This window comes from Leptonychotes weddellii, chromosome 7 (assembly GCF_054177405.1).
Source record: "Leptonychotes weddellii isolate Sample4059 chromosome 7, ASM5417740v2, whole genome shotgun sequence".
Classification (NCBI taxonomy): domain Eukaryota; kingdom Metazoa; phylum Chordata; class Mammalia; order Carnivora; family Phocidae; genus Leptonychotes; species Leptonychotes weddellii.
The window spans coordinates 119402026-119420295 of NC_138375.1; the positions used below are offsets into that span (position 1 = coordinate 119402026).

The following is an 18270-nucleotide window of genomic DNA, read 5'->3' on the forward strand; positions in this document are numbered from 1 at the left end:
AAAACAATTGACCTCTCACAGACTTTCTTTTTAAACATGTAGTTTGGCTTGCCTAACAATCACCAAAATATTTGAGTAGCGCAGGAATTACAGTAGTAGATTTGACCATTATCTTTGATATAAACCAATTAGTTCATATTTTTCCCTTATTGGTTTTCTTGGCAACATCAAGAAAGAATTGCCTTTTTGTTTACTAAACTCACTCTGACTGAAATTTGTTCATTATGTTATTGCCTTTCTGGCATAAGCTTTCACATATTACCTTTAATATTTGTAGCTCATTTGGATGAGAATATAATATCTAGTCTCAATACTGCAGCTCTTAATATATGGAGAATTTGCTTTAATTTTCCATTATGTCATTGAAAATTTATGAAACATATATCTGTAGAAAATGGCATTTTTTGGCCCAGATATTCACTTATAGATAATAGTACATTCAAGAAATAGCACAAAGAAGAGTCATAGTAAAAAAGATAGCAAATGACTTACCTAAATCCATCCCCAAATCTGGCGGCTCGATGTCAGCGAAAGTCTGTCTTTGACCCACCCATTACCGGTATGGGTCCCTTGTTCCCATCCATCATGCCTATGGAAGCCAAAGTAATTCCTTGGCTGCTCTTTTTTTTTTTAAAGATTTTATTTATTCATTTGAGAGAGAGAATGAGATAGAGAGAGCATGAGAGGGGGGAGGGTCAGAGGGAGAAGCAGACTCCCTGCCGAGCAGGGAGCCCGATGCGGGACTCGATCCCGGGACTCCAGGATCATGACCTGAGCCGAAGGCAGTCGCTTAACCAACTGAGCCACCCAGGCGCCCCGTTGGCTGCTCTTTCTATTCCAGCCCTAATTCATAAACAGGTAGAAAGAAGTAAAATGTCTGCCAATTCTAAGAGAATTGCCTCATGAATCATACTAAAAGACCCTAAGGAGCACAATCAATGGACAATTCTCTGAGTATCTGTAGAAATCCTTTATTGCAACTTTTCTTCCATATCAAGAATTAGAAGTTAAGGAATTGAGTTTCAGTTTGAACCAGAATTAATCTAATTTCCATTTTGAAAAGCAAGATGGCAGCACTTAATTTCAAGCAATTTTGGCTTATCTTCTGTTTATCATTTCCCTCAACTTTGGGTCTACATCCTTGAGAGTGTGCTGTGGATACTGGAGAGAAGAGGGTCGTTGGGTTACCCCACCATGCAGTTGTCTCTGGAAAAGTCAGTTTTATTTGGCTCCCAGTCATAGATTCATGCAGTTAGCCACTGAGATGTCCCTATTTCTAGCCCCAGCCCTCTAGAAGCCCAATGTCCTTCTCACTAATTCCCTGCTAAAGTTGGAGTCATGGGAAACATTCTGTTTCTGAAATAGCCTCATCGCTTCTCATAGGTCTCTGTGACTCTAAGACTGAGACTTCCTAATCTAGGTGGAAGCCTATTCTTCTAGAACCTCTCTTTTCTACATTTTCTTAAGGATTTCATTTTTTAGAAATTAAAATCAGAAAACCTCCTTGCCCCCTGCTTTTGTCCTAGTAAAGTTGGATCTTGGTAGGGATTCCATTTTTCATATTATTTTTCCTTTTGAAAGAGAAATCCTATTCCCTTCCTTTTGTCTTCCCCTTTTTTTTGCAAATGTTCTTAATATATAATACATGTGAGCAACTCCCTTCCCCAGGTTTCTAGACATTTTGTCTTAGTTTCTATCTCTTTAAAAACTTTAATCCTTAGTGTCTTTTGTCTTAAAGGAGTTTTGAGTGTCACGGGGTCTTATTTTCTATTTCTTTCTTTTATATCATGAGTTATTTTGTGCACTGATGGAAACTTTCTATAATCAAGGGAAAGACAGAGAAACTTATTATCCCAATTTTCTACAATTAATTACCCTAATTAATTACACAGAGGGCCAGTCTTGGTCTTCAGATGTGTTTTTAATGTGGCTGGAGATTCTTTTGCCTTTGAAGCAGTTTTCAGTGGTATAAGTGTGAGGCTTTGTTTCCCCCATCCATCAGTTGTTTCTTTGATAACCTGGTCCCGTGTGTTTCCTATTTTCCAGTAATTTCTGACAATGTTTTATCCACTGAAGACAGACTCTCTTGTTTCCGCCCCCCCCCCCCATCTTTTAGTGGATTATTGTCTTCAATGATATTTTGTCTTTAACTGTAATGGATTTGACAGGAAAGGTTGGGGTAAGGGAGTGAGATATGTATGCTAAATTCACCATCATCTCATCTCTAACGATTTTTAAAAATTATGAGTTCGTAGTAAAATGTTCATTCAGATTTATTGCAGTAAAGAGCACCCATAAATTAAAAATATGTACATAAAGGCAAAACAGATTTTTAATGGGAAAGGTAAAGAATACCAAATCACCAATATAAAAATTAAGTGCCAATTTATTCATTCACTTAATGGTTTTTAATAAAGATCATTCATCCATTCTCATATATATTACGGGAGAATGGATATGCTTAGACTTATTTAATTCATTCTTACCAAAGAACTTTTTTCTTTTAAAATTTTTTATTTTTGCAAAAATGATTACCTTTTGTCGTTTTTTTTAACCCTAAAGTTTGACGTTTTATTTCTATGCTACGTATGCTTTATATTTCTTTTTTTAAAGATTGTATTTATTTGACAGAGAGAATGACAGCAAGAGAGGGAACACAAGCAGGGGGAGTGGGAAAGGGAGAAGCAGGCTTCCCGCTGAGCAGGGAGCCCGATGCGGGGCTTGAGCCCGATGCGGGACGCGATCCCAGGACCCTGGGATCATGACCTGAGCCGAAGGCAGACGCTTAACGACTGAGCCACCCAGGCGCCCCTATTTCAAATATTCTTATTGGCAATGTGAAATTATTTTGGTCTACTTATTTTAGAATAATTTAAAAGAAATTACTGTTTACCTCAAAATGTGGCTGATGAAGGGGAAGGTGCCAGAAACACTCAGCATACTCCTAGCTATACTCCTAGCATACTTCCAACCAAAATTAGTTTTTTTTTTTTAAGATTTTATTTATTTGAGAGAGAGAATGAGCAAGTGAGATAGAGGGAGAGTGAGAGAGAGAGAATGAGCAGAGGGAGAGGAAGAAACAGACTCCTCAGTGAGCAGGGAACCAGATGCAGGCTCAATCCCAACACCCTGGGATCAACCTGAGCCGAAGGCAGATGCCTAACCCACTGAGTCACCCAGGCGCCCCCCAAATAAGCTTTTTAACAAGAGGCAAAGCTAACTTTCCTTCTCTTCGTACAGGGAGCTAGGTTTATGGGCAAAGGAGCTTCCTGCTGGGCTCCGTTTCAGTTAAGTCTAGCTCCACAACCCCCTCCTGTGGAAGCCAGCTCACTTTGCTGAGAGAGTCGTTCATGTGGTTCCAGCTTGAAGCAAACCTTGGAGCCTGTTGCTTCCAGACTGAAAGAAGTATAATTGTGTGTATTACATTGTCCTTGCAATACATTTCTGTTAACAACAAGAAACCTGCTCACACTCAAAGTCTTTTCTGCCTCTGATCTTGGTGTCAATACCTACCTTCTATTCTAGTCCATTTTTTTCTCTGTATCGTTAGTGGTTTCTACAGCTCTGTTGGATTTTATCATTAATTTGATCCCATTTATGTATCTTCCCAAAATTCCTAAATGTTTTGGGCTTACCAGTTCTCTTGCTTTGCTGTATCACGCTTCTATATTTCTTCTATCATCAGAATGTGAGTTCAGTAAGGGAGATAGGAATGCATGCATGAGGTCAGTCAGCTTCCTTGGACTGGAAGTTTACAGTTAAAACATCAGAACAAAACCTCAAAACACATATTAATGAAGATGATTTTATTGAGTTATAGCACAGGGTGCATAAAAATAAAACATTTGGGCAAAATTTAACCATTTATTCAAAACTAGAGACTTTAAATAGGAAAAAGTACATTTGTAGTAAGTTTCTAAATTCTTAACCACTTACTATTTAGAATCTTTACGATTGAAGCAAATATTTAGTTATGCAATGAACCCCCAGATAGGTAAAACAAATAATCAACTAGAGTTTGTTATGGACTAAAACAAATGAAAGTTCCTACTTAGAGAAAAGCTGTTGCATATTAAGAAAACACAGCGTATGTTAGTTAATGTCCGTTCCCTCCCCACATATCATGTTAAAGAATCACACACTCTCCTCTCACCTCTCCTAGGAAAACACATGAAAATCCCACGTGTACAAAATCTTAAAGTTTGACCTTCCCTAATATTATTTGATTATAAAGTTCTTTGGTCAGTGGAACATAAGATTTTTTCAAGTTATCCATGAAATAAAGTGGGTCAGAAATTTTCAATGGGCTAAATCCTTCTTCCACCAATTGAAACTTCTGTAGTTTGAATGTCCCTGTTGTTTCCATCTTCTCCTACAAAGTAATTTAATTGTCAGGATTAGTGGAATCATTTAATATTATCTAAAGTCTATAAACAGAATATTCAATAAGATAGACTGTAATATTTAATTATAATACTCTTATATCCAGTGACCATCTCTCTATTTACTACTAATAATTTAATATTAGAAATTTAAAACATGCCCCCTAGAACACTGGAATCTTTAGCGTGATTTACCTCTGAACTTTATTCAATGTAGAAGAATTATGAAAATTGTCAAAAACTAATTACAACTGACTATAGATAGACCTGTCTAAAACACACAGGCTTATCTCTTTAATTCACTGCCAACACAACATCATGTGCAGAGAATGCTATTAGACACCAAGAAGATAAAACCTATGAAGGAGAGCATTCTATTCTATAAGGCAAAATACCATAGACACCAGAAGGAATAAAGGATGATCTAAATTTTGGTCTCCCAAACTGTGCACTGAGGTGCTTTGTGGTACCTCCGTGAATTTCCAGTGTCTCCAAAGGTATATTTTAAATTTTCCAGGTAAGGCCAGTGATATCTGCTGGTCACCACTTGCTAACTACTAGCTCAAGGTAGTTTGCAGCTCTAATAGTAATTTGCGACACATTCTTTTCAACGATGCCATATCTTTGTGAAACAGGGTTTTCAGTGGTTGCTGGAATAAAAGGCAAGTATATCCCCAAATCAATGTGGGACAAGGAATTAGGCTGTCCCTGTGCCACCCAATCTAATTTCAAGGTTTGAGGAGTCGTACAACGACCAATTTATCTCTCTCTGGTACTTGTGGTTGTCTAACAATAAAAGTATTTTTTCTTTTAATTTATATCCATTATTTTTCAAACAGCAACTAATTTGTTATATCCAAATACTTAATGAATTTGTTTTGACTTAAATACTGGATAAATGAAAATTTAGGTATCTGGTTGGCCCAAGAATGCCAGGAAATACTTACCGAGACACTAGAGATGCCATGAATCTAGAAAATTTAAGAAGCTCTCTGCTTTAAGGGGTTTAAGAGATAAAGTGTATCTGTGACAGTTTCAGGCATGGAGAAGTAACCTGCTTTAAATCAGATGACATGTAGAGGTCCTTATAAGGCCCTATGAATAACTTGGCCATTTTTATTCATCCTCTGGACTCACTCAAGACTCAAGTTCTCTCTGCACCTCCTTCCCTATCTCATCCTTTCAATCCTCCCCTCCTCCCAACACTGTCATCATAGAATTAGCTCTGACTGTGTAGAAACACATACTCTTTTTCTCATTTATAGAAAATTTGAAGCTCACTGTATTTATACAATTGATGTCCTGCCTTTAAATAAACAGCTATAGGGGCGCCTGGGCAGCTCAGCTGGTTGAGCTTTGAACTCTTAATTTCACCTCAAGGTCATGGGATCCAGCCCCCAAGCCTCCGCGATCAGTGCGGAGTCAGCTTGGGATTTTCTCTCTCCCTCTGCCCTTCTCCCTGCTTTGCTGGTGCTCTCTCTCCCTCTCTCTCTCTCTATAATATGTAAATAAATAAAATCTAAAAACCAAACAAAGAAACCCAGCTCTATAATATGCCAGGTATATTTTTCCATAGGTAATTTTTTATTAGGTAATAAAAACCATTAGGTAATGGTTTAATAAGTTCTCATCTAATTATAATGTTTTAATTAACATTACTCTTATTCTAATAAAGACTATCAAAATTTTTTACTGCTATAAATAATACTTTGTAGAACATCTGTATATATAACATTTGTTCAGCTTTGATTACTTTTTTTTTTTTAAGATTTTTATTTATATATTTGACAGAGAGAGACACAGCGAGAGAGGGAACACAAGCAGGGGGAATGGGAGAGGGAGAAGCAGGCTTCCCGCGGAGCAGGGAGCCCGATGCGGGGCTCGATTCCAGGACTCTGGGATCATGACCTGAGCTGAAGGCAGACGCCTAATGACTGAGCCACCCAGGCGCCCCTTTGATTACTTTCTAAGGATACATTTCTGGAAATGAAATTACTCAGTCAAAATATATGTAAATTCTAAGAGCCTAATTATGTATTTACCAAATTGTTTTCTAGAGACGTTATAACAGTTTGTGTTTCCGCAAGCAGAATGAAAGGATCAATTTAATTTCATCCCACCCATACTGAGTAATATCACATTAAATATTTTTTTTGTAAATTTAGGGTGCCTGGGTGGCTCAGGCAACTAAGTGTCTGACTCTTGATTTTGGCTCAGGTCATGATCTCAGAGTCCTGGGATGGAGCCCCATGCTGGGCTCTGTGCCCAGTGGGGAGACTGCCTGAGGATTCTCTCCCTCCCTCTCCCTTTGCCTCTTCCCCCAACCCAGAATAAATAAATCAATCGTTTAAAAAACTTTTTTTTGGTAAATTTAGTACCAAAAAAGTATCTTTTTTTAATTTGTGCTAAATGGATTTTGATAAGATTTTGATAAGATAGTTGTTTTATTCATTTTGCCAGAAGTGACTTAAACTTTTGTACTGCTTATACCAGATTTATTAAATAAATATTGTGACTGCCAACTAAGTGCATTGTGCTAACTGTAGCAAATACTATAATAAATATAACAGTCACAGTTTTAGTTCTTTAGGTGTTAATTTTTTTAAAATTTTTTAAAGATTTTATTTATTTGAGAGAGAGAGAGAGAGAAAGTGGGCACAAGGTGGGGGAGAGGCAGAGGGAGAGGGAGAAGCAGGCCCCCCGCTGAGCAGGGAGCCTTATGCGGGGCTCGATCCCAGGGCCCTGAGATCATGACCTGAGCCGAAGGCAGACACTTTAACCGACTGAGCCACCCAGACATCCCTCTATTTCTTTAGGTGTTTAATGATGCTAAAGTATTTTCTAAGTTTGTGCAAGACTGACTTGGATTTCTAAAGTAGTTCTATGCCAAAATATTTCTTCGGCTTAATGAAAGTGAATTTTAAGGTGCCCTAGGGGAAACACATTTAAGACGTTATTTAAACTACCAACTGTCTACTCCATTAAAATACATTATTTCTGGGCGCCTGGGTGGCTCAGTTGGTTAAGCGACTGCCTTCGGCTCAGGTCATGATCCTGGAGTCCCTGGATCGAGTCCCGCATCGGGCTCCCTGCTCAGCGGGGAGCCTGCTTCTCCTTCTAACCCTCCCCCCTCTCATGTACTCTCTCTCTCTCTCTCATTCTCGCTCTCTCAAATAAATAAATAAATCTTTAAAAAAAAATAAAATAAAATACATTATTTCTAGGGTGGTATGGGGAAGGGCAAGAGAGAACTGGATGTGGTTATAAAAGGGAAACATGAGAAATCCTTGTGGTGTCAGAACTATTCATATCTTGACTGCAGTCATTGATGAATAAAGCAACACAGATGATAAAAGTGTATAGACCTTAATGCACACACACACAAGTAAAGCAGGAAATTTAATAAGATGGGTAGATTGTTATCAACGTCAATGTCCTGGTTATAATAGTTTTGAAAAATGTCACCACTGGAGGAAATCGAGTAACGGCTACACAAAACATGTCTCTCTGTATTATTTCTTACAATAGCATGACTACAATGATCTCAATAAAAATTTCAACTGAAAATGTATTAATTCTGCTTCCTACTTCTGTTTACCTTTAATATTTCAGAGGATTGTTATGAAAATAATCTGAGACAATGTGTACAAAAGCTCTTAAAACAATTATGTAGACGAAATATGTATTTATGACAGTCCAGATGATGTGTCCCATTGGCCAAGCTGTGACAGGGCCATGAAGATTGCTGTGAATGCTTTAAAGATGAATATGATGCATTCGATGGCTCTGCTAGGGATCTAATAGTGATCTGATGAATGTACCCAGAAAAGTTCTATGTGATTGGATGTTAAGAGATGATAAGTACTAGCTTTGGGTACACAGTATTAAATACATGAATGGCTGAATAAATGAGCAAGCAAATTTATCCAGTAGCTGAGCAAACTTCCCTTTTTAACTGTATTTTATTCTAGTAACCTAACAAGAGAGTACCCACCTCTCAAAACAAGTAAATTCAGAATTCCCTAAAAGTATAAAGTCCCAGAGCGAGGCTGGATAGAACGAGGATAAAAATGAAAAGCAGAATGGCTTAAAGCCAATTGCCTTTAGGCTCTGCACACATCCTGCAGACACCTTGATGTCAGCTTGGTGGAACATAATTTTAGGCACAGAGCAACAAATGTCTTCATAAGGCTTGTGTAGAATGGAGTTTTGGCTTGCACCATTGCTGAGGTTGAGTGAAGAGGAAGAAAGCAATTCTATAATTAGGACAAAGACAAAGACACCCTAGCATTTCATCAAGTTCCCTTCTATAATTAGGCTTCAAATGTGGCATAAATTAGCATCCCAATGCTTTTCACTGTTCTTGAGATTTTCTAATAGAGATAAAATGCACATATTATCTAAAAGATAAAATACTATTTTGTAATTAAACCATCTTCTGGATTCCTGGTCTTGTAGTTAAGTTGAATCTTTAGTTAAGTAAAATTACCTGAATTCTTAAAATTCAAACAGTAGAATTACCTGAATTCTTAAAAATCGTGGGCAGGCATAAGCTGGTAGAAATGTTACAACCTGTTCGTAAACTTTCTCCAAGTCCAAAGACTTATTTGGTTTTAAAATAATAGAAGCCATTCCTGCTTTTCCTTCATAATCTGAAAAAAAAAGTTTGCAATAGCATTAATTTTACAAGTACTAGGTGATTTTTAAAATGATCCTCTTAATTATATACTAATTGTTGCAAATGGAGACAATTCTATCACAGCAGCAACAATCCAACAGTAGCATAAATGAGTGGGTCCTTCCCGGAGCATATGATCGACTTCCCAGAAATAAGTTAGGAACAGGAAAAGGTAGAGCCTATTCTTAATTGTTGACACTACACAAATGAAATAGATGGAATAGAAAACACCATAAATAACCCCTAGTTTGCATCCTACCACCATTAACATAAAATATTGGGAGGAAACATTTATTTAACGGTGAATATATTCCAGACAAATGTCCATGTTAAGAGTCAACGCAAAAAATAAAAGGCAACATTGTTTTTAAATTTAAAAACCAGACTTATCATGCCGCCTATGGATTTTTCCAGGGAATCAGAATAGGCAGCACCAGAGGTCTATTAGAATAAACACCCCCTTCCTCTGCTCCCTATTTAAACACTCCCACCCCATGTTTCCCCGGCACCTACAAACATTAGTTGGAAAATACTGTCATTTACCAAAACAAAACAAAACAACAGCAAAGGAGAACAGCTATCCTATAATTTCAATTTGGTAACTGCCATTTTCACCATCATGAGACAACCCTCATATGCATATTTACAAAGATAAATGAAGCCAAACAGGTTTTAAAATTATTTTTGAAAAAGATTCAACTTAACCAGGGGCACCTGGGTGGCATCTGCCTTCAGCTCAGGTCATGATCCCGGGGTCCTGGGATGGAGCCCCGCATCGGGCTCCCTGCTCAGCGGGAAGTCTGCTTCTCTCTCCCCCTCTGCCCCTTCCCCTCCACTCGTACTCTCTCTCTCTCTCAAATAAATAAAATCTTAAAAAGAAAAAGATTCGACGTAACCACAAGTCAGTGTTATTAAGCATTTAAACTAGCACATGTTCCTGTTTGGTGGCATGCATAAACTCTAGTCACAAAGAGAACAATGATAAGACTATTGAAAAGTTGGAACTATTTTCAAGCAGAGTCACTGACCAGAATTTTCAAGCTTTACTTAAAAATACACACATCCATTAAAATTAAGTTGGTATCTGATGGGACCACGGTCTTTGTAAGCCTGGTCTAGGGCATTACTTGCCAAGACAAGACTCAGATATTTATTTTAATATATAAAAAATGAAATGTTGAATTAGTAAGATCATTGCAGAAGTAAAGAAAAGAGACACATTCTAGTCTGAGAATTCTTCCCAAAACTGAAGTATATTCATACCTGGCACCGTCACCCCGTAGGCGTTGGTCTCCTGTATGAAATCCAACATTCCAATAACGTCAGCAACCTCTGTGGTAGCAACATTTTCTCCTTTCCACCTAAATGAAAAACAAGTTCCAGGGAATGCGCCCATATTTCAAGTAGGCACTCCGTTTTAGTTTCGGTGCCTTGCATTCGGTTCTGCGCAAGTACATGTAACCAAACACAATGGCCGTTTTTGAAATGAAAGGCATTTCCAAGGAAGCACTTCGTTGAGAAGTCAACAAAATCAAAATCACTGTTTTAAGTAGAATTACTTTATCTGTGTTTCATTGGTACAAACTGGTAACTCCAAAATGTTTTTCTATAGTATGTCATCAAAATAAAGTAATGATAACTCCCTCTTTATTTTGAACTGTAGTAACGCTTAAGTACAAAACATTGCCTGTCTCTAATGATAGAGTTAGAAAAAAATGAAAGGAAAGCTATAGTTGTCTCTCAGTGTAATGACCTTCTTTAATTTCTAGGGGTTAACCCCTTTGGCTCCTTTAATGCATATGAATTATGTACTGAATATGTTACTTCAATTAAAATAATTTTATACAAAGTGAGCACATAAGTTGGTACAAGAAGGTGAGGAAGTGGGGACGCCTGGGTGGCTCAGTTAGTTAAGCAACTGCCTTCGGCTCGGGTCATGATCCTAGAGTCCCGGGATCGAGTCCCACGTCGGGCTCCCTGCTCGGCGGGGAGTCTGCTTCTCCCTCTGACCCTCCCCCCTCTCATGCTCTCTCTCTCTCTCAAATAAATTAAATAAAAGTATTTTTAAAAAAAAGTCTAAAAAAAGAAGGTGAGGAAGTATGATTCATTTATTTAATTCAAACATTTTTGGAATGTCTCCTGTATGTCCTTCACTCTTCCATAGTCATTGAGTAGTAAAGCAAAATCATTGCATAAGCCTAAAATAATCTTAAGGAATTAAGAAGGAAAATGCAAAAAAGGAAAATTTTGCTGTTTCATTGTTTTTATCATTTGGTCAAAAATTAGACCAGACTTGACCACATTGTTTCTGTTTCAACTCTGCCATTTAGACATCACATCTGTCTACTTATTTTATAGTCTAAAAAAATGGAGCTCCCTGATTTGGACCAAAGTGATTCATTTAAATAATGATAAAAATTGACCTCAACATTTAACTGAGGTTACAATCTAGAAACAGGTGGCCAATGAATTTTTAAATGGGGAGACATTACTGAGATAAAAGCGCTCTGTCTGCCCCGAGGGTGAAGACCACGTGGTCTGTAATGTTTCCACGGAGCCTTGCTTGGATCATAGTTCACAATCACAGAAGAAGCAGTATGACCGATGCTATTTCATACCTGAAAGTGTCACCAATACGGTCCCAAAAATAGAGGAAGTTGTCCTGATCTTGCACCATTAAGTCTCCTGTGTTAAAGTAAACATCTCCCTTCTTAAAAACATCACAAAGCAGTTTCTTTTCTGTGTGCTTCTTACTCCCCGCGTAACCAAAGAAGGGATTCTTCTCATTCACTCGAGAAATGAGCAGCCCAGGTTCTCCTGGGGGACAAAGGCATTTTTCAGTGATTTGATTAAAACTGTTAGTGCACATATCATGCATGTACTCAGATTATATCTGACCAACACAACCAGTGTTGCTTATTTTCCCCTGAATTTGTTTTTATTATATTTAATATTTACTTTGGGTGCCTGCATCCAGCACACCTTTCCACAGACTGCCACCAACACAAACCACTTTGGAAAAACTAGAAAAAAGGAAAGCGAATGCAAACAAAGGCATATTAAACTTATTTTACAACCTGTCTCGGGTGGATAGACCAAAGGCTACTTTTCTTTCAAGTTCCATAGATTTCAATGCTGATAATAATGACAACTACATAAATAACCATAGTAATAATTTTAATAAGATTATGATAGTAACAATATTTATTGGGCATTTACTATGTAGCAAGCCCCACAAGCCCCTTTCAACTGTCATCCTATTTATTCTTCACAGAAATCCTTCGCAAATGATAATTAAAATCCTTATTTCATGGGGAAGGAGCCAGGGCCCAGAAGGGTGAAGTAAGTTACTGAAGAACAACAGGTTGAAAGGAATGGACCTAGAACTCAAATTCAAGTCTATGATTTTGCAACAAGGTTTCTGTTCCATACTATCTCTGATCTAGAAGTTATGAGAAGCTTAAGAAAGTGTTTTATTCTTATGGGATGTTGTGTGGAAATCCTCAACAGGCAAGAGATGAGGCATGAAAGTTATTCGTATTCCTTATATGTAGACACATTAGCTGAACAAAATTTTCAATCAGATTTACTCAAATTAATCAGGATTTTGCCCAGCAAGCTGCAAGGTAAAAATCTACTTCTAAGAGAAGGGTGGAAGACAAAGGGGAGCAGCAAACATGGCCCCAGAACATCCCAAGGCCATTGTTGACCTGCTTTGCCCCCTGTGAAGAGAGGCAACGTCCACATGATTAATGAGGTGGGGTTAATTCCAGCACATTGTAAACCAATTTATGTCATTGTAACATTAGTCAACGTTCTTGGCTCCCACTCCTGCTGGACATCCTGGCTTCCACAGGCACACATACCATCGGCCAAGCCAAGTCTGCTCGGCTACTGCAGAGGCCCCTTGTTGTCACTGTCATCACTGACACCTTCATCATCATCATCATCATCATCATTGCCCTTGTTACACTTCCTGAGCACTTTCCGGGGACCAGTCACTATTCTGAGCACTTTATTTATCTGATCCTCATCACAAACCTGTAACACAGGCCCTCATATTATCTTCATTTTACAGGTAAAGAAGCCAAGAAAGAGACAGCAATTTGCCCAATGTCGTTCAGTTGCCAAATATGAGAGATGGGTTTTGTTGTTGTTGTTTTAAAGGCTCAGGCTCCACGCTGAAATCAAGACTCAGATGCTTTACTGACTGAGCCACCTGGGTGCCCCCAAGATGGGTTTTTACAAGCCAAGTTCATCTGACTCCAAAGCCTGTCCTCCAACACATATTCCTTCAGTCTACATTCCCTCCCTTTGCAGAAATTTCCAAGCCTCTCATGTTTCCCTTAAAATTTATGTTCTTTGTTTTTCTTCTTCAAGACACAGGTGGGCAGTTTCTTCCCTGACAAATGAATTATCACAAATGCTTAAAAAGATCGTAGTATTCCTTATCTATCTGTTCTAGGCAAATGTATGCAAGACACAATATCATGAATGGGAAAAATATTGAGTAATTCATAATGAGAATCACAAAACACTAAAGCAAATGTTTGGGGACAATCTGCTTTAAGATTTATAGATTTATTTATTTTAGAGAGAGAAAGAGAGAGAGCGCAGGCACAAGTCAGGGGAGGAGTAAAGGGAGAAGGAGAGGGAGAAAGATTCCTCAAGTAGACTCCCCACTGAGTGAGGAGCCCCACGCGGGGCTCGATCCCAGGATCCTGAGAACACCACCTGAGCCAAAATCAAGAGTCGGCTGCTTAACCAACTGAGCCACCCAAGCACCGTGGGACAATCTGCTTTTTAAGAAACCCTGAGTTTGTACAAACAGTACTGAGACTCAAGTTCCAATGTCAGATTCTATCCTAAATGCAATAAATAAAACACATTAGGGGTGCGTGCCTGGCTCAGTCAGCAGAGCATGCAACTCTTGATCTTGGGGTTGTGAGTTCGAGCCCCATGTTGGGTGCTTTTTACCTAAAAAGTTTTACCTAAAAAATTAAAATCTTAAAATAAAATAAAATACACTAAAGTGCGTATAAATAAAGCTCTTTACAATCTTTTTAGAAATGGCTTTTCTCTTGGACACAGCTTATAGACTTGAATTAGGGGAAGACATTTGATAAATGCTCTTAGGTTTGAAATTCAGAGGGCAGGGTAATTTGTTTTTTAATAGATAAGGCTTATATTCTTTCCAAGCTTCCAGCTACCAGAACACGCAAACGAGCCAGGTTTGCAACCTCTATCTCCACATTTGAAGTAAAGATTTAAATGAATTCATCTTTGAAATGTAGTCTAAGCATATTCTGAAGACAGCAAAAAGTAATTTTGGTCTCATTTATTCAGACTGAATCTCTAAACAATTCCAAATGCACATATCTACATTTAAATTTCTAGACTGATTATATGCAGCAGCAAGTTAATTGTCTAACCAAATCTGATCAGAAACCACCTTGGTGGAGGAGGGAAATGAGAGGGAGAAGAGAAGGGGGTAGGTAGCAGGCCATATGCCAGGCTCTCCGTAGGGCTCTGCATACATCACCTCATTTAATGGTCAACAAGAAAATCACGAAATAAATAATGTCATCTCTACATATGAAGAAAATGAGACTCAGCTCCTGTGGCCTGCCCAAAGTTGTACAGTTTCTAAGGGTGAGAGCCCAGATACAAATGTCAGCCTACCTGACTTTCCACTATACCTAGAAAGATAACTAAGGCATTCTTTTTTACATTATATCTTGGTGATAGAGGACATTAGCGCCACTGTTACAACTAGAAGAGTGGATTAGGAAAAACAGGAGCCCAGTAGTAATCCATTTTAAACTTCAGTCACTGACCATCCGAGTGACCCACTTGGGATCCCTAACATCTAATAGTGAAACTATTCTACCTGCATTGAAACTCCAAATAAATCTCATCACATATCAATAATAGCCATTCTTTCTTTTCTAAATTCAGTAGTAATTAAATAGAAATTCAGAAACTTTTGCCTGAAGAGACATCATCAAACACAAGAATCTTACCTTTTTTCACACGAAGACACCAGCCCTGTTTGTTTCTAATGGGTTCATCTTTCTGAAAATCATACTTTACCAAGTCAAAAGTGAAAAGAAGCTGCAAAAACAAAATTAAACAACAAAAACAACAACAACAAAATATTTATTTGTGCAGTTATATCTACTGGTGGTAGAGCTTATGTTTAGGCAATTGAAATAAAGAATTAGAATGTAGATTTAGGAAAACAAGTAAACTTTACTGATAAAAAATTAATATATATTTGAAAATCAAAACTGAAGGCATTAGTAAACAGCATTTGTATACTGGCATTTACTTTCATTTCATTTTATGTTGCACATTACCTTAGCAAAACATTAATTTTATTCTTGAATGAGTGGTATCAAACATCCTTGCCCTCAATTACATACTCTACTAACTCTAGCTAAGAGGAACACTTCTTGCTTTCTCCTTTTTGCAATCATTCAAAAGCATCCCTTGGGGGGCACCTGGGTGGCTCAGTTGCTTAAGCGTCTGACTTTTGGTTTCTGCTCAGGTCATGATCTCAGGGTCTTGAGATCCAGCCGCACATCGGGCTCCATGCTGAGCATGGAGCCTGCTTGGGATTCTCTCTCTCCTCTTCCTCTGTCCTTCCACTCATGCTCTATCTCTGTCTTTCTCTCTCAAATAAATAAATAAAATTAAAAAAAAATCCTTTGAAATGAAAGGTTTAATAGAACTAAAATTTCATCTATGTGAAGGCAAGGATTTTGTTGTCTATTTTTAATTTACAATCCCTTGAAAAGGGATCAGATGCCTACTTGACTTTGAACTTTTCCCCAGGCCTTTCACCCTAATGTCCTTTAACTAACACTCAGTACTTCTGTGCTGCGAGATGGCAAATTTGTTAGAACATGCTCATCACGTTGGAAAACAAGCTAGTTGGACACCGCTCCTTGTCCCCAAATATTTCCAGCTACCCTGCTCCTGTCATGTCCATGTTGTCATGCAGATTCACCTATCCCTGAAGATGTGACTCTGGGAGGAAAAACTGCAGATTGTTTCAACCCAACCTGCATTTTATATATAAGAAAACCGAGGTTTTGCTGATCAATTAAACAAGCTATCTGGTTAAGGTGAACTAGAAAATAGTAATCTAAAATACAGAAAAAATAATAAGGAAGGATGCATAGAAGAGAGAGAGACAAAGAGGAGGAGGAACAAAGTGAATAAATATAGAACAAAGAAGTGGGAAAAGATGAATAAAATTAGTGAGATAAATGTACTATGATTTATTCTCAAGGACTAGACACAAACATCCCTGTTTTTTTTAAAGATTTTATTTATTTATTTGACACAGAGAGAGAGAGCACAAGCAGGGGGAGGGGCAGGCAGAGGGAGAAGCAGACTCCCCACTGAGCAGGGAGCCCAATGCGGAATTCGATCCCAGGACCCTGGGATCATGACCTGAGCCGAAGGCAGACGCTTAACCATCTGAGCCACCCAGGTGCCCCCAAACATTCCTGGTTTTTAATCTCAGCAAATTCAGCATGTAATTAGAATCACAATTCATTACTTGAATTAAAATATAAACGACGGCCACTGATGTTGATTGAGTACTTACTGTATGGCAGACACGGCTTAAGAGCAGTATTAATTTAATTACCAACACACCCTATGACGTAGCAATTAATATTTTCCCATTTTGGGGCGCCTGGGTGGCTCAGATGGTTAAGTGTCTGCCTTCGGCTCAGGTCATGATCCCAGGGTCCTGGGATGGAGCCCTGCATCGGGCTCCTGGCTCAGTGGGGAGCCTGCTTCTCCCTCTCCTTCTGCCTCTTTCCCTGCTCATGCTCTCTTTCTCTCTCTCTCTGTGTCTCAAATGAATAAATAAAATCTTTAAAAATAAAATATTGTCCCATCTTAAGACGTGGCCAATGAGAGAGGCAGCAAAGCAGAATGTATGGTGATTCTAGACATAAAGATTCTTTATTAAAATGCAAGCTTGCATCTTATTGGTCTTTGTCTGTAATTGGGATAACAGCTTTCTGGCCACTTGCCCAATGGCTGGTAAAAAGAAAGATTTCAGAAGCCCCAGAACCACATTTATCATTTTGGTCAAACAAGAAGAGAGCCCCGTTCATTACCCATCTCCTGTTGTAACGTGTTTTATATTTTGAAAAATTTGCTCAGCAACTGATGATATCAGCTTTAGTGTTATTTCTTTTATATTAATTTGTCAACTGCATTCATGGGTGAGATTCGTTCTACACCAAATCACCATTCAGTGTGCCTGTTATCACAAATCGGGTAATATTATGATACAACTGGCATTTAAATATATCACAGCATCTTCTAGAGCTAGTCGGGGTCTGAGTATTAAGTTTCAGCTAGAGGGATTTCTACTTCTTCCTTGCCTTCAAGAGATCCCACGAGATTACAAAAATGACTGTGTTATCACAACGCAGATTAAAAAAAGACAAACCCCCACTTTAATACCCCTAAATGTACGTGTCTGTGTCCAGAGCAGAGCCACAAGGGTCCCATTCATCACAGACTGGGTAAATGGATCCCCAGCGCTGTGCACTCCACCCCTATGTGGCTACGCACACTGCCCTTGGAGTTCCCACACACACCTGCATGCTTCTGCATATTCACAATTGTAAATGTAGAAGTTGGAAGGAGAACACAAAAGTCATTCCCTCTGTGAATACGTGCGGAGACTCTGAATTCAGAGGGAAGTGATTTGTCAAAGTTAAAAACTTAAGGAGAGGCAGAGCTTAGACTACAGGCCTTGGTACAGTGATTGCAGTTCACAGATTTCCCCTCAACATTATACTACATTGCCTACAAGATAGAGGCTCATTTCTCTGGCACCATAGGGAAAGGTTAGTTTCTCTGTTTTCTTTAACAGAAGACCCTAAAAAAACACAAACACACACACATAAATCATAAATCTATTATATACATATAATATATATTATGCATGTATATCTATAATACATACATGTATCTATGTAAATACATATATATTATATCTAATATTTCACATAGTTGGGTTATTATGAATACTTAGAGTGCATTTTTTTATATATATATATATTTTTTTATTCTTATGTTAATCCCCATACATTACATCATTAGTTTTAGCTGAAGTGTTCCATGATTCATTGTTTGTGCATAACACCCAGTGCTCCATGCAGAATGTGCCCTCCT

General features: G+C 38.2%; 1 protein-coding gene across 1 annotated transcript in view; it reads right to left on the bottom strand.

Annotated features, from left to right (window-relative positions):
- Positions 1-3791: 3791 nt before the first annotated feature.
- The window catches only part of SLC27A6 (solute carrier family 27 member 6), a 59608-nt gene continuing 45129 nt past the window's right edge, over positions 3792-18270 (bottom strand). Inside the window, exons 6-10 of the mRNA XM_081827131.1 lie at positions 15084-15174; positions 11679-11877; positions 10324-10421; positions 8904-9034; positions 3792-4372 (exon numbers count right to left, since the gene is read on the bottom strand). Of these exons, the coding sequence (XP_081683257.1) occupies positions 4196-4372; positions 8904-9034; positions 10324-10421; positions 11679-11877; positions 15084-15174 (696 nt within the window). The 3' untranslated portion in view covers positions 3792-4195. The remainder of the gene's footprint in view (positions 4373-8903; positions 9035-10323; positions 10422-11678; positions 11878-15083; positions 15175-18270) is intronic.